Below are 14,325 nucleotides of genomic sequence, written 5' to 3'. Positions count from 1 at the left end.
TGTTCCAATACATACAAAGGGAATAAACATGTGTATAGCAAAACATGTGTTAATGCAATACCTTTTTTGTGTGAAATACTTGATTTTCAGGAAAAATATCAAGGGTGCCAACAATTTCGGCCATGACTGTATATCAGCTCCATTCCAAAAATGGACGCACACTGAAAACACCGTCGGATATTGCAGCGGAATTTGAGGAGTATTACTTTAATTTATATAATTTATCCCTACCGTCCAAATCAGCAGCTGATACTAGGCCACGCGAGGTCATTATACAGTCAATCCTCACACAATATCTTCCTAAACAGATCTCTAGATCGCAAGCAAAAGATTTAGAGAGTGCTCTGACGTTAGCGGAACTACAACAAGCTATTACGCAGTTGAAACCTGGTAAAAGTCCAGGACCTGACGGTTTTACTAATTCTTATTACAAATCTTTTCTTGACGTATTAGCACTCCCATTTCTCCAGGCTTTCAATTCATTAAACACTCCGGGGCAGTCCATGCGCAATCTTTCCGAGGCTCACATTACGGTTATACCCAAAGAGAATAAGGATCACACGTCCCCAGCGAACTACCGACCAATTTCCCTATTGAATGTTGATCTGAAGATCTTTGCCAAGATTCTGGCTAATCGTCTACTACATGTTATAGAATCCATCATATCTCCGGATCAGGTGGGTTTTGTTCCGGGAAGAGAAGCCAGAGATAACACAATAAGGGCCATAAATATACATCATTGGTTAACCCAAAATCAACAGTCCGGATTCTTTCTCTCTCTAGATGCCGAGAAGGCGTTTGACAGACTAGCTTGGGATTACCTAGAGGCAGTTTTGATTGGCATTGGACTGCCTTTGCGCTTTTTGACCTATTTTATGTCTCTATATAAAGCCCCCACAGCGCGAGTGCGAGTGAACGGACACCTATCAGACTCTTTTCTGATCAGCAACGGGACCAGACAGGGATGCCCTCTGTCACCTCTCCTATTCATTCTTACACTGGAACCCTTATTGAATTGCATCAAAGATAATGCCAACATTAAAGGGATTTTGATCAATGGTAAAACGCATAAAGTGGCAGCCTTTGCTGACGACATACTGCTTTTCCTGACGGATCCTCATATCACGATACCTAATTTGTTACAGGATTTCAAATTATTTCAGTATTTGGCTAACTTCAAAATTAACTTTTCTAAATCCCAAGCGCTTAATGTATCATTAAAACCGGAGGTGGTTAAACAAGCGACATCAAATTTTCCCTTTACCTGGCAACGAGAAACTATCACTTATTTAGGTATCCAACTACCATCCCATCTTACCGAACTATATGCAACAAATTTTCTACCCCTCTTACGTAACATTTCCAAAGACCTTCAGATGTGGAATAAACCTTGGTTCTCTTGGTTTGGTAGAGCAGCCATACTTAAGATGAACGTGCTCCCCAGAATATTATATTTACTACAAACAATACCAATTCAATTACCAAATTCATTCTTTCAATCATATAAAACGCTCTGCTCCTCTTTTCTTTGGTATAATAAACGCCCAAGAATCAGCTTCACCCAACTCACTATGTCCAAGAAGAATGGAGGTATTGGATTACCGGATATTTCTCGTTACTACAGGTCTTGCCACCTAGCCAGATTAGTAGACTGGACCACGAATCACATTCATAAGATCTGGGTCGGTTTGGAGGCTGATTTTTCGAAGATACCACTTTCCACCTCCCCATGGCTGAAAACCGCCCATGTCCCTTCTGAATTTCGGATGCACCCACTTATAGGTCCCACTTTACGATGTAGCGCGCAAGTGTTTCAGGAAAAAGTACTTTCTTCCTCTCCGAGCTCTTTCACTCCGATCAAATTGAACCCGGACTTTATTCCAGGGATGTCTACGACCTTTCTCGCTGGGTATAGACGGGAAGATAACCTAACAGTACGTCAATTTCTCAAAGATTCTAAGCTCCGATCTAGAGAAGACATTACAAAGGCGTGGCCAGCCCTTACCTTAACGCCTTGGATGTATAGACAAATCCACCATTTTCTACGTAACTCCCCACATCTAAAGGATTATTCAAGACCGCTTACTGCTTTCGAAAAACTCTGCTTTACAGATCTCCCACAGAGGCATGTAATATCCAAATTATATTCCCTATTGGAAAGTTCCAATACATCTCACTCACTGAAGGCCTGTGCAGCCTGGCAGCATGATCTAGAAATTTCAATCTCACCTGAGGAATGGAACCACATTTACGATCACATGCATAAAGGTTCCATATGTGTTTCTACACAAGAAAGCAACTACAAACTTTTTTCCAGATGGTATAGAGTTCCATCTGTGATTCATAAATTTGATCCTAAAGTGCCAGATTTATGCTGGCGATGCTCCCAGGCAAATGGTACTCTTCTCCATATATGGTGGGAATGCCCGCTGTTGCAGCCCTTCTGGAGACAAATTTTGGACATCATTAGACAAGTAACCACTTACACCCTAGACTTTACACCAGCACAATGTCTACTCCATCACTCCTCCCTTCCGGTGAGGATTTACCGTAAGTCCCTTGCATTACACATGTTAAATGCGGCAAAGCAGTGTATCCCTGTTCATTGGCGATCAGCCTATATTCCCACCGTACGAGAGTGGATTCTTAGGATCCAGAGGATTGCTGAAATGGAGGAACTGATCTCAGTGGCAAAAGATCACCCCGAGCGATTCAGGAAGACTTGGGCTTGTTGGACCCACTTCCAAACTACTGATACTTACCTTGGCTTGCTGAGGGATTGAACGAGAAAGATTTGGAGACACCGAAGGCCTCTAGAACTTTCACCTCGGCAATAACTCCATTAACGGTCATTCACTGAATTGTATCGCTAATTAAAAAGATGAATTAGATACAGCCAGGCTGTTACGAATAGATGTAACTGGTTTGGTTATGCTTATTTAAATATGAACCTCATCATCCAACCACTTCCCCCCCCCTCTCTTTTTTTTTTCTCTCCATCTCTCTCTCCCCATTCCCCCCTTCTATTTGTCATGTGCGTCTCCTCCCACCTCATTTTGATATCTCATCTCATATTCTTCCTCCATCCCCACGCTCCTCTCTTTCTTTTCTTTTCTTTCTCTCATTTACACCCTCTTTTCTCATAGTCTAATTAGCTATTATTCTCATTCGGTACGGAACACCCATAGCTATACAGATGTAACAATATTCTACAACAGTAACCCACATTTTTTTTGAGATGGAAATATATGTCATAGATGCCTTGAGAGGATACTTTTGACGACCACTTCAGAATCCGCTTATGTATACTTTCCTTACATAGAGCCTAGTGTATACCATAATTATCTAAAGTACATGCTACTGTCAGTATTGCTATGGTTACGTCTATCACTTTTGCCTTACTGTGGAACTCCGTCCTCTGATGTTCTACAAATTAATATATTGTCCTGATCCCGTCTGCGTTACGGGAGAACGTACTAGAAACTTTGCACGGACTGCGATCCGTATCTGTCTATCATTTGTTTACCTTTCATACTTCAATAAAACGTTTTTTTTGGAAAAAAAAAAAATAAATTAATGTAAACCTTCTGAATCCCATTCTTTTTCCATATCTAGGATTTTCTTCTGCACAAAATTGAGAAGTTCCATGGAATTCGCCATCCATAGCATTAAGGGCCGAAGATCAGTGGCCACCTCCTCAATCCCCAGTGTGCTCAAAAAACTTCTGTCCTGTTGGCTGAAATAATAAAAAAAATGTTCTTATCATTATCAAATAACTCAACCAGAAGCAATGTTACTTTCAGGAAAAAAACAGTCCATGTAGAGAAAAGTGTCAGGAAAAGAGAAATGCTTTTCATCAGTGCACAAACTGTAAAAGCCTTTAAACTCAAAACAATGAATGTCAACAATCACCATCTAACTGATATTATGTCACTGTAGCACGCAAGCTGTGGTGAACAAGTAATACATTAAAGTAAAACATTAAAATATGTTAAGAAAAATAAGAAAAACCTTCAAATGTAGCAATTATTTCAGTATGTTTTGTAGATATGCCCATAGTCAAAGGTGCACTGTGGGCTATAGCTACAAAGTACTCACTGTATATTGTAACAAGTAAATGTACAACTTTTATATTTTTAACATTTGGTAAAAACGAATTTTGTGACTAGCTAAAAACATGTTCGAAAAGAGAATATATGGCTTATAATTTAAATGAATACTAAGGAAAGTGTTTTTCCAGCATTTCAGTTGTGTTTTTTCCCAACCAAGGCCTAGGGAATGTCCCTGACCAAGCTCTATAGCTTTAACTGCAGTGGAGAAAAGTGAGGTCAGGGCCTTTCTATGCCTTTTGGTAATGGTACCTGAATCTCAAAAATAGGTGAAAAGCATTAAAGGTCTTTGGCTTGGTGAACAAACCCAAATACATGTATTTCAGCTAAGTATTTACATACTTGATTATAGTTCTGCTTTAGCAATAGATTGCTCTTGTCAGCTAGCGCTTAGTAAATCCACAAAATACATGATGGTGGATTAACTGAGCAGCAAAACTGAAAAGTCAAGGCATCTTAGAAATGCATTATGGGCATAAGTAAAAATATTTGAGACATAGGCAAAGCACAATGAACCTAGTGTGACCGTATTGCAACACCTCAAACCAGGAGTCCTTCAACTGTAAAGTGGACCTCACTACTGAGACATGCCTTCCAATCATGCCTTCCAATGAGCTCTGAGGAAGAAGGCATAGCCTTCGAAACGCATCAGCTATACTGAGTGTCTACCCCCATGATGGGATTCGCGCTGGCTTTTTATCTTTGAAGTCCCTTTGAGGACTACATGCCTGATTTTATTCGCTGTTTGTGAGTACCTATCTTCTATTAATAAATTCTGTTACTGAGGTAATGCGCAAGGTTGGTGTGCTTCTTGTTTTTTGTTTCACTTTGCAGTATCGATCGGGCTTCCCCAGCCCTGTTTTGGAGCTGCACAACCTTGAAATATACTGGTGGTCGCTTGCTCTGGTGTTGGTTCCATTTATTTGCCACTGGTCTGGGCCCTAGAGCGCAGGAGAAATTGCAGCATGCCTTCCAATCAAGCAAGGAAGAAAAGAAAGGCTTTTATTAGAGCTGCATTTTTGAACTATGTATTTAATAATAAAGCTAAGGATTAGAATGCACTAAACAATGTATGAGATAATTCTTTCTCACATTAGTAGTACTTTTGCTGACGTGCAAGTCTTGTGTAGATGGACACATTAAAGTATGCTTTCAGCTTTCATTTGAGGTCAGTTTGAGATTCTTCTGATATCCTGCTGAGTTTCTTCTTCTGAGATTCTAGCCTCTTCTGACCTGCTTTTGACCTGCTTCTAAGGGTTCATGTACTCTGCAGCTGATAAACTCACGTTCAGGAGCTTTTCTGTGTTTTTTTTTAGCAGCCCCTGAACTCTCCCTAATGGTTTCCTATCTGTCCATGTACACTATGTAATTTACAGTCATTTACAGGCAGTTGAGTTTACAGTAGTTTTTTTGAAAGCCCCAAACTTGCATTCAGTAGATTTTATCAGCGTTTCAAACGCCAAACACTTGTAATTGCAGCTAACCGTGATTATAAGCTTTTGCATTTAGAAGCGTTTTTTAACTGTTCCATATCCAACTGCTGTCCAGAGCCTTTTTTCATCATCAGAAATGCATGCAAAGCATTTTCCATGTATTCAAATGGACCTAGCACACCAGCGCAGCCAGTTCCAGGTTTCGTGTGAAGGAAAAAATGGTAGAATGTGCCACATTATGCTCATGATGGGATCCATAGTGAATACAACCAGAAAAGACCGGTCATCTCAACACATACTGCTCTCTCTGTTTCTGCTCTCTCTATTTATCTTAAAATGTCTGAAATTGTTAATTTTTTACTGTTTTTCAGTGCATTCTTGGCATTTTGGAAGGTCTCCTGATGTTACCTTTAAAAAACGCTTCTAAATACAAACGTACATAAACACGCATAAACGCGGTATGCAAACGCAGCTAAACAGACGATTTTTAACCTAAGTTTTCCAGCAGTCAGTTTCCATCGTTCAGAAGAGTTTTCCAAACGTCCCGGTGAACATGGAGCCTAAGCTTGTTAAAGCTGTGTTTGCCTTGCTACTGACTTGCATGTAGGAAAACATCAGTTCCCAATGTTCAAAAGCCCCAAAATAGTTGGGGCCTACAAACAAAAAAAGAAGTAGTTGCATAGCCTTCAGTCTCCTGCCTGAAGCCGAATTAGTGGATTGATGCAACTTTTTAAGCAAGGAACAAACAGTATTATTAAATGTAGAATATTCTTTTATATGAGGCACATAGCACGATAAATCTTGCACATTTTTTTAAGGGCTCTTAAAGAGGGACAGGAAGCTGTGACTAAAAAAAGGCAAAGGACTTGTCACTAGTATTGCCTGTGGTCTTCCTGCGGCTTATCTTTCCCCATTACTGACTTATCATGCCTTGTTCTGCACTGATCCCTGGTGTGGAAGGGGCCACCTAGGTAGAGACAGAGCTTTGTTTCCTCAGATCAAAGATTTCAGCTGTGTGAGCAGCACAGTAATAATAACATCATCGTATCTCACTCAGGGGCGGGCTGACAACTCATGGGGCCCCCGAGCAATAGGGGATCATGGGACCCCTGTGTCCTTGCCCAAACTCAAAAAAGCCTATGAAAAAGGTACCAGGGGCATCTCATGGGACCCCCTACTGACCCCCGGCCCTCGGCAGTGCCTGAGTTTCCAATTGGTCAGTCCGCCCCTGATCTCACTCCAAATCTCATGCGACTAGCAGTCAGAAACAGCAGCACCTTAGATCTCACACTGCTGATATATAGCTATTAGGGTTTTGGGCCAGGAGTGCCGAGGCACCTTCACATACCAGGAAGTACACTGATATTTTTCAGGAGGAATTCCAGACAAAATAGAATGCTTTTCAGGGTACTACTAAGGCCCAATTCCATTTCTAACTATTCCCTATAACAAAGCAAATCTTCACACAAGCTTAGCTCCACTTTAGTAATAGAGCTTAGCCCAGTGTCACCTGTGAGCCTCCTGCAAGACTTTGATGAAAAATGGCTTTGTTGAAAGACATATTGAGATTCCCAACTGTAGACAAAGCAAATATTTTAAAGAAAGTGTCATTAATTATTTTGAAGAAAGCACTTTGTAATATGAATGATTAAGTGACATAAGGCTGCTAGGAACAAAAATAAATAGAGCAGAGGATCAAAAATGGTGTGAACTTCTACACACTAGGGAAACTAATAAACAGGATGGGCCCAGCGTCTCAAATTCTTGGTTTCCATGTGTTTAAAGTACCATGAATAAAACATCTGAAGCACAATGCATATTCATTGTGAAAGTCAGGACACAGTGAAATAATCATTCTATATACAAATAAAGAACAAACACTCATTTCTGTTTAGTATCCAGCTGAGAATTCCATATAAGCTGTATAAAGACACAGATGTTACGGTGTGTTACTATATCAAATTGTATGAAGAAACACATAGCATGCCACATAATGGGACAATGCAACACTAAAATGTCTTTTGATTTCCACTATCAAGCCGCATTACACAGGGTTACAAAATCCAATAAATACATACATAATGCTGTTATTGCAAAGCTTTGTAACATGCTGTGAAGTCAAGAAGGTTCACTGAATTGTTTTTCAAAATACACAAAATTTCCTGCAATGCTGAAAAGCAATTGGATGGCATTTACCAGGCTAAGACTGCCAAGATTTAAAATAAAATATACAGAGTAACAAATAAACCAAAGGAGACTAAGATATCTATTAACTTTGTTTACCCAAGATGGGAAGAGGGACCACTAATCTTAAAATGAAAAAGTTATAAAAGAAAGATTATATGGAAATGCCACTGGTATTATTCATACCTCTCCCAAGTATTCAAAAACAGATTCTAAAGTGTTAAAGTAGTCATAAGAGACTGTTAGGAATTATGTCCTCATGCTAATATCATTTCTATTGCCTCTGTCTGTGCCTGCTGAGCTTTCATGTATTTTACTCTGCAATAGTAAATCAGAGCTACTGCATATGTGGGCATAAAAATCCCACTCTGGTTTAATTAAAAACAACTCTTCAACAAATATTAAAGTATAGGTTTACCCTCCCAAGAACATCTTATTACCTCTTTATATAAACTACTCCTCAATACAGGTTCTCTTGTCGATAACCCTCACCGTATATGAAGAGATGGGAAGAAGAACTTCAATACCCAATCACTTTGCAATGTTGGCAGATGATTTGGGATTCTGTTACTAAGACCTCTCGTGTTGTGTACAAAAAAAATTTATATAAGATATTGATGCATTGGTACAAGACCCCTGTAGTGCTTCATGGGGTCAACCCAAATCTGTCTGACAGGTGCTGGAGGTGCATGGGAGGAGTAGGCACCTTGGTGCACATTTTTTGGTTTTGTCCACAGATTGTGGGTTATTGGGCTACAGTTAAGATGGTCTTGGAGCAAGTGCTCAATGTAAACCTTCCCCTAGACCCCTTACACTACCTTCTGGGGCTACCCTTTAGGGGCATTTCTAAATGGTCTAAGAGATTGGGAATACATATTCTGACGGCTGCTAGACGGGTGATACCATGATATGGGAAATCAGTAGATATTACTACACTAAATCTTCTCTTAAGAGCGATCTTGGAAATCAGAGAAATGGAATACCTTACAGCTCTAGTGGGTGATAACTGAGGTCATTTTCGATCTATTTGGGAACCATGGGACCATTTTCCCTTTAGTAGACTTCCTTCCTCCCCCCTCCCCCCCACCTTTCTACTTATTAAGCTTCTGACAAATAACGTAACCCAACAATGTGCAGGTGTATGTCGTTTTGTGCTTATGCATTGTATAGGTTACTATGCTGTCTAATTATTTTACGTTCAAATTTCTTATGTTTCTGTTATTGTGATTTTCTTTAACTACCTCCCGTCCAGCCGTTGTATAGAAACGGCTGGACAGTGGCAGTGCAGGGTCGGGTGGTCGTTTATAAATGGCCTCCCCGCACTCTGCTTGTGCGCGCTCCCTGGGAGTCCGCAGCAACGCGATCCAGTGCCCGCTGTGTCCTCCGGACACAGTGGAACACCGATCGTCGGACGGGACCTCTGTACGAGGTCCCAATCATGTGATCACTGATTGGCCAATCAGTGATTACATGCAGAGTAGTAAGCAAGATGTCACTTGTGACATCATTGCTTACTACGTGTGAAATCTGTGAATGATCACAGAGGTCACATGGTACAAGGCTATTCACAACAGCCTTGTACCATATGACAAGCTGTGACCAATCACAGCTCACTCAGTAGTTCTCAATGGCTGCAAGAATGCAGCTAGAGAGAAGGAGAAATTATTGCTTTTACTCCTTTATGGGTGTAAAAGCAATCCGTGTAAAAAAAAAAAGATCTTCATCACCCCCCACAAGTAGTACAGTGTCACCATGGTGACACTGTACTGCTAGGGTGACATTATGTAAAAAAAATATAATAATAAATAAAAAACAATTGTAAAAAAAAGTTTAAAAATTATAATTTTTGGTTATAAATTAATTTTGGTTATTGTTTTTTACTAAAAATATAACAGAATACATTTTGGCCATGATTTATGATGAAATACTATTTATTTTCTACATTTTTGGACATTTTAATTTACATAGCAAAAAAAATAAAAATCCCAGCGGTGAATAAATACTACCAAAATAAAGCTTTATCTGTCTCAAACAAATGCTAAAAAATTCATATGGGTACAGTGTTGCATGACCGTGCAATTGTCATTCAAAGTGTGATAGCGCTGAAAGCTGAAAATTGGCCTGGGCAGGAAGGGGGTAAAAGTGTCCGGACTGGAAGTGGTTAATGCAACGTTTACACCTAAAGTGTTGTAACCTTGTCTTGAAAAAATGGGCTTCGGCCCTTAATAACAATTTACAATAATTAAAAAAAAAGTACAGGTTTAAGTAAATTGTTTTTAAAAATCAGCATAAGGAACAGCACTTGCATGTAATCCAAAGTTCCCTGTGCTGGTGCAGGATGTCCTTGTCGATGACCAAAGTTCTCTGCCCCATCCCCGCAGCCATAGCTTTCTGGTGCCGTGGGGGTTACCAGAAGCACTGGACTTGTAAAGGCATTCTTCAGAGCGCCAACTATGCCCACTTTTTCCTCCCCCTCCTCCTTCGTAGAAGCTGTACTATAGATTCCAGCAAGGAAAAGAACTCTATAAATGGAGAATGAGTGGATGAATGAAAGGTTCAACTCTTCCATTTATAGAGAGGTTTTCATTAATGGAAGCTATAGTACAGCTTTATGAATGAATGAGGGGGATGGAAAGGGTGGGTACAGTCAGCTCCCTTGATGAGTGCCTGTGACAGCTGCAGCGGTCATAATAACCTGCACTGGAAGATTATGGCTGCAGTGACATGGGGGCGGGGGGAAACAGAGGACTTCAGATTTCAAATAGAAAGGTCACCAGCAAATCAACAGCATGAGAAACACTTTGCATTAAATGTAAGTACTATCCCTTGTGCTGATTAAAAAGAAAAATTGATTAATCTTAGGCGTTAAATTTACATTGAAGAGTTGTTTTTAATTAATACATATCTACACTATATTGCCAAAAGTATTGGGACACCTGCCTTTAACATACATGAAATTTGATTACATCCCAGTCTTAGACCGTAGGGTTCAATAATGAATTGGCCCACCTTTTGCAGCCATAACAGCTTCAACTCTTCTGGGAAGACTGTCCTTAAGATTTCAACTAGGACAGCTGGCACCAGCACAAGGGACACTTTGCATTAAATGTAAGTTGTATCCCTTGTGCTGATTAAAATAAATAAATAAATGAATTTACATCAGCTTTAAATAGTTCCTCAATCAGTCTTGATATCAATGTCCTGTAATCCTCTGTAGAGATGCACAGGAAGAGGCTGAAGTGTAAGCCTATCTGGCTCTACTTAATTGCATGGTGCTGTTAATCATTTATGTATACAATCTCACCTAACCTTCATGTATGTGTTGGATCTTATGTAAGGCAAGATTAGATTTCTGTACAAGTCTAAATTTAACAGATAGTACATCAAGACGTATTTATGTGTAGACAGATTTGCATGTGTAGACAGCTTTACAGAAAACAGACATAATCAGTATTGGGTGGGCCTAGAAACAGTTTATATTTAGCACTACTATACTTAGTCTTTATCTAGAGTGTAGGCATTTATTGTAAAAGTATTGGGATTGCAACTTCTGACCGTCTTCTGTAATGCCTGGCTGTTATAGTGAACTTTGGGATTCAAAAGATTACGAGTCTCTGACCTGGAAAGCATATGCAAATCAGGAAAGTCAGAGGAAAGTTAAACGTCTTTATCTGCTTACTTGTTCCGGGTTAGTAGTTTAAAGTATTTAAACCAGAGGGTCCGCATAACAGCCAGGTAATTAGCATTTTCAGAATGAGAGGCCAGCAGGTTCAGCCTCATGTCAGTCGGAAAGGTTTCTTTTAAAGGTTGGTTTACTTTTAATTGTTTTAAATTGCATACATTTATACATTTGTTTTTGTGCTTTTGTAGGCATTCCTAATTTATAAGCTTGCATTTTTTTCACGTGTTTCTCAGGGAAAGAAAAATTTCTTGTATTAAAATGCTTGTAAATTTTGAGTAAATCTTTCCTTTTTCTTAAAAATACCTTAATTTAGATCCAGTGACATCATCACTAGGCTTCTCAATAAAATGCAGGCAGGTCATGGCGGTGGAGGAAGCGGCCAGCAGGGTGCTGTGCGTAGATTCCTGCAAACATCACAGCACCGTGCCTCTGTACTCCTCTGCAGAGCCCTCAGGCTTGATGCAGACAGTGATACGGCTTTTAGGAGGGGTTATAAAAACAGCAAAATTCCTAGATAAGCAGATTTCAATCTGAAGGGGGTGGGTGTTTCTGGGCAGACTACCTGGGGCGGACTGAGCATTTGGAAACTCGGGCACTGCCCAAGGGCCTGGGGTCAGTAGGGGGCCCCATGAGATGCCCCTGGTACCTTTTTCATAGGCTTTTTTGAGTTTGGGCAAGGACACAGGGGCCCCATGATCACCTATTGCCTAGGGGCCCCATAAGTTGTCAGTCCGCCACTGGTAACACCCAAATGTGAGGTGGTGCCTCTATGATTGAAAGAATCAATTAGGGAGCCTAGCCAGTGATAGTAAGCACCGGTTCACATATATGCAGCCGCGCGGGCTGCTTTTTGCGCAGGCACGAGAGCCCATTCATTTGAATGGACTCCTATGCCCTGTGAGACGCAGAGAAGAAGTCCCTGCACTTCTTCCGGAAATGCAGCCCGTTTTCCAGTGCGGGTGGCGTACCATTAAAACTAACGGCACCCGTTCACAGGTCCGCATTTCTCTGTGCAAGTGGTGCGGCTCCACGAATTTTCATGCGGATCCTCAGCGGCACCACCCGCACAGATGTGAACCTAGCCTAAGGCTGGCGGAGTACAGCGCTAGATGATGCTGCACATTTTCCAACCACAAAGTTAGGCGAGCTCTGTCTGACCTGCGGCAGCTTCTAATTTACACTGTGAGAAACTCTTAGGCCTGTTCACACAGGCTTCAGCTTGTATAGGACCAGTGCGAGCAAGCTTTGACAACGGATTTGCAAAGCTTTCAGAAATCTTTACTGAAGCTTCTAAAGTATCCATCTCTAGTTTGTGAATGTTGAACAAAGATCCTAATGGGAATATTGATTGCCTTTTAACCAAGCTGCTAGCAGACTTCAAAAGACTTTCAACAAGCTTCAAGAAAAGCTGAAACCTGCTAACAGCTTGTTTAAAGTGGCAATCAACACTCCCTTAGGATCTGCAATCAACATTTGCTAACTGGAGCTGAATGGTTTTTTAAAAGCTTCAACAAAGCTTCCTGAAAGCTCTGTAAATGCTTTGTCAAAGCTTACTGTTCACACTGGTCCTATACAAGCTGAAGCTCATATGAAACAGGACTTACACTGTGACTTCAGTACAGCACAGGAATCCGTGCAAGAATGAAGGTACCGGAGGAGTTGATCTTTAGATGACAGTCCCATAAGCAATAATGGCACAGATCTTATCATTTTCCATGCAGTTTGAAACATTGCAGTGTAAATGTTTATGAAAAAAAATGAAATCTAATGGTTATTATGGGTTTTAACCATTAGCCGTCCGGCCTATAGCCATTTGGCGGCCGCAAAAATGCTCTAGCTTTCCGGGTGCACGCCATTTGGCGTCCTCCCACACATGCGCAGTTTGCGCGGTTGCAGAGCCGCGCAGCAGCGCGATCTGTCACCGGCCGTGTACCTCGGACACGGCCGATGACAGATCTGAGTACCGGCCCCCGTTGCCGGTACCATGTGACCTGCTGTGACCAATCACAGCAGGTCACATGACAGTTGTATACAATGGATGGCTTCATTCATGCCATCCATTGTATACTAGTGCCTAGCTGTGAATGGTCACAGCAGGTCACATGCACATGTCATGTGATTAGCTGTGGCCAAATCACAGCTAAGCACAAAAAAAAAAAAAAAAACCTGAATGAATCGATTTCATTCAGGTAAATGCTTGCTTATAGCAAAGTAATTCTTTGCTATAAGCAAATTGTGTAAAAAAAAAAAAAATACTGATCACTTCCCCAAAGTAGTACAATGTTACTATGGTAACATTGTACTACTTTGGTCATAGTAAAATCTGAAAAAAAAAATCTTTAAAAATGTTTTTAAAAATGTAATAAAAAATTAAAAATAATAAAAAAATAAAAAATATATATATAGTTTTTTTCATACTGTCACCAGTCAGTGTCCCTGTTCACCGCCATGCCAGTTATATGATGACGCTGTACTGCACTGGTGACAGTATGTAAAAAAAAATAGTGAAAATAATTTTTTTAATTTTTTCATTTTCCGAAAAATTATGACAAAAAAAATACAACTTCAAAAAACTCGCCATTCCTCTTATGAAGTACGTCGGACTGTCTACTCTGCAAAAAGGGATCATTTGGGGATATCTGTACTGTTCTGACATTCTTGGACCTCAAGAAATTAGAATGTCTGTCAGTACTTCAGGATTGATCAATATTCAGATATATCCCATAGTTTGTGAACTCTATAACTTTCCTACAAACTAAAAAATACATCCTAATTTGGGTTATTTTCACCAAAGACATGTAGCAGAATACATCTCGGCCTAAATTTATGAAGAACAATTATTTATTTGTAAACTTTTATAACAGAAACAAAGAAAAACGTGTTTTTTTTCAAAACTTTTGGCCTTTTTTTGTTAATT

At 40.2% G+C, this 14,325-nt stretch overlaps 1 protein-coding gene across 3 annotated transcripts in view; it reads right to left on the bottom strand.

Moving 5' to 3' along the window:
- Nucleotides 1-14,325, bottom strand: part of RASIP1 (Ras interacting protein 1) — a 122,958-nt gene that overhangs the window by 41,754 nt on the left and 66,879 nt on the right. For all 3 annotated transcript variants that reach the window (XM_089690945.1, XM_089690946.1, XM_089690947.1), the window contains exon 7: nucleotides 3,585-3,736. In XM_089690945.1, the coding sequence (XP_089547071.1) occupies nucleotides 3,585-3,736 (152 nt within the window). The remainder of the gene's footprint in view (nucleotides 1-3,584; nucleotides 3,737-14,325) is intronic.

The sequence above is a fragment of the Staurois parvus genome, unplaced genomic scaffold (genome assembly GCF_062004578.1).
Source record: "Staurois parvus isolate SC_StPar_1 unplaced genomic scaffold, SC_StPar_1.0 ptg000548l, whole genome shotgun sequence".
NCBI lineage: Eukaryota > Metazoa > Chordata > Amphibia > Anura > Ranidae > Staurois > Staurois parvus.
This window is presented reverse-complemented; position numbering and strand designations above follow the sequence as displayed.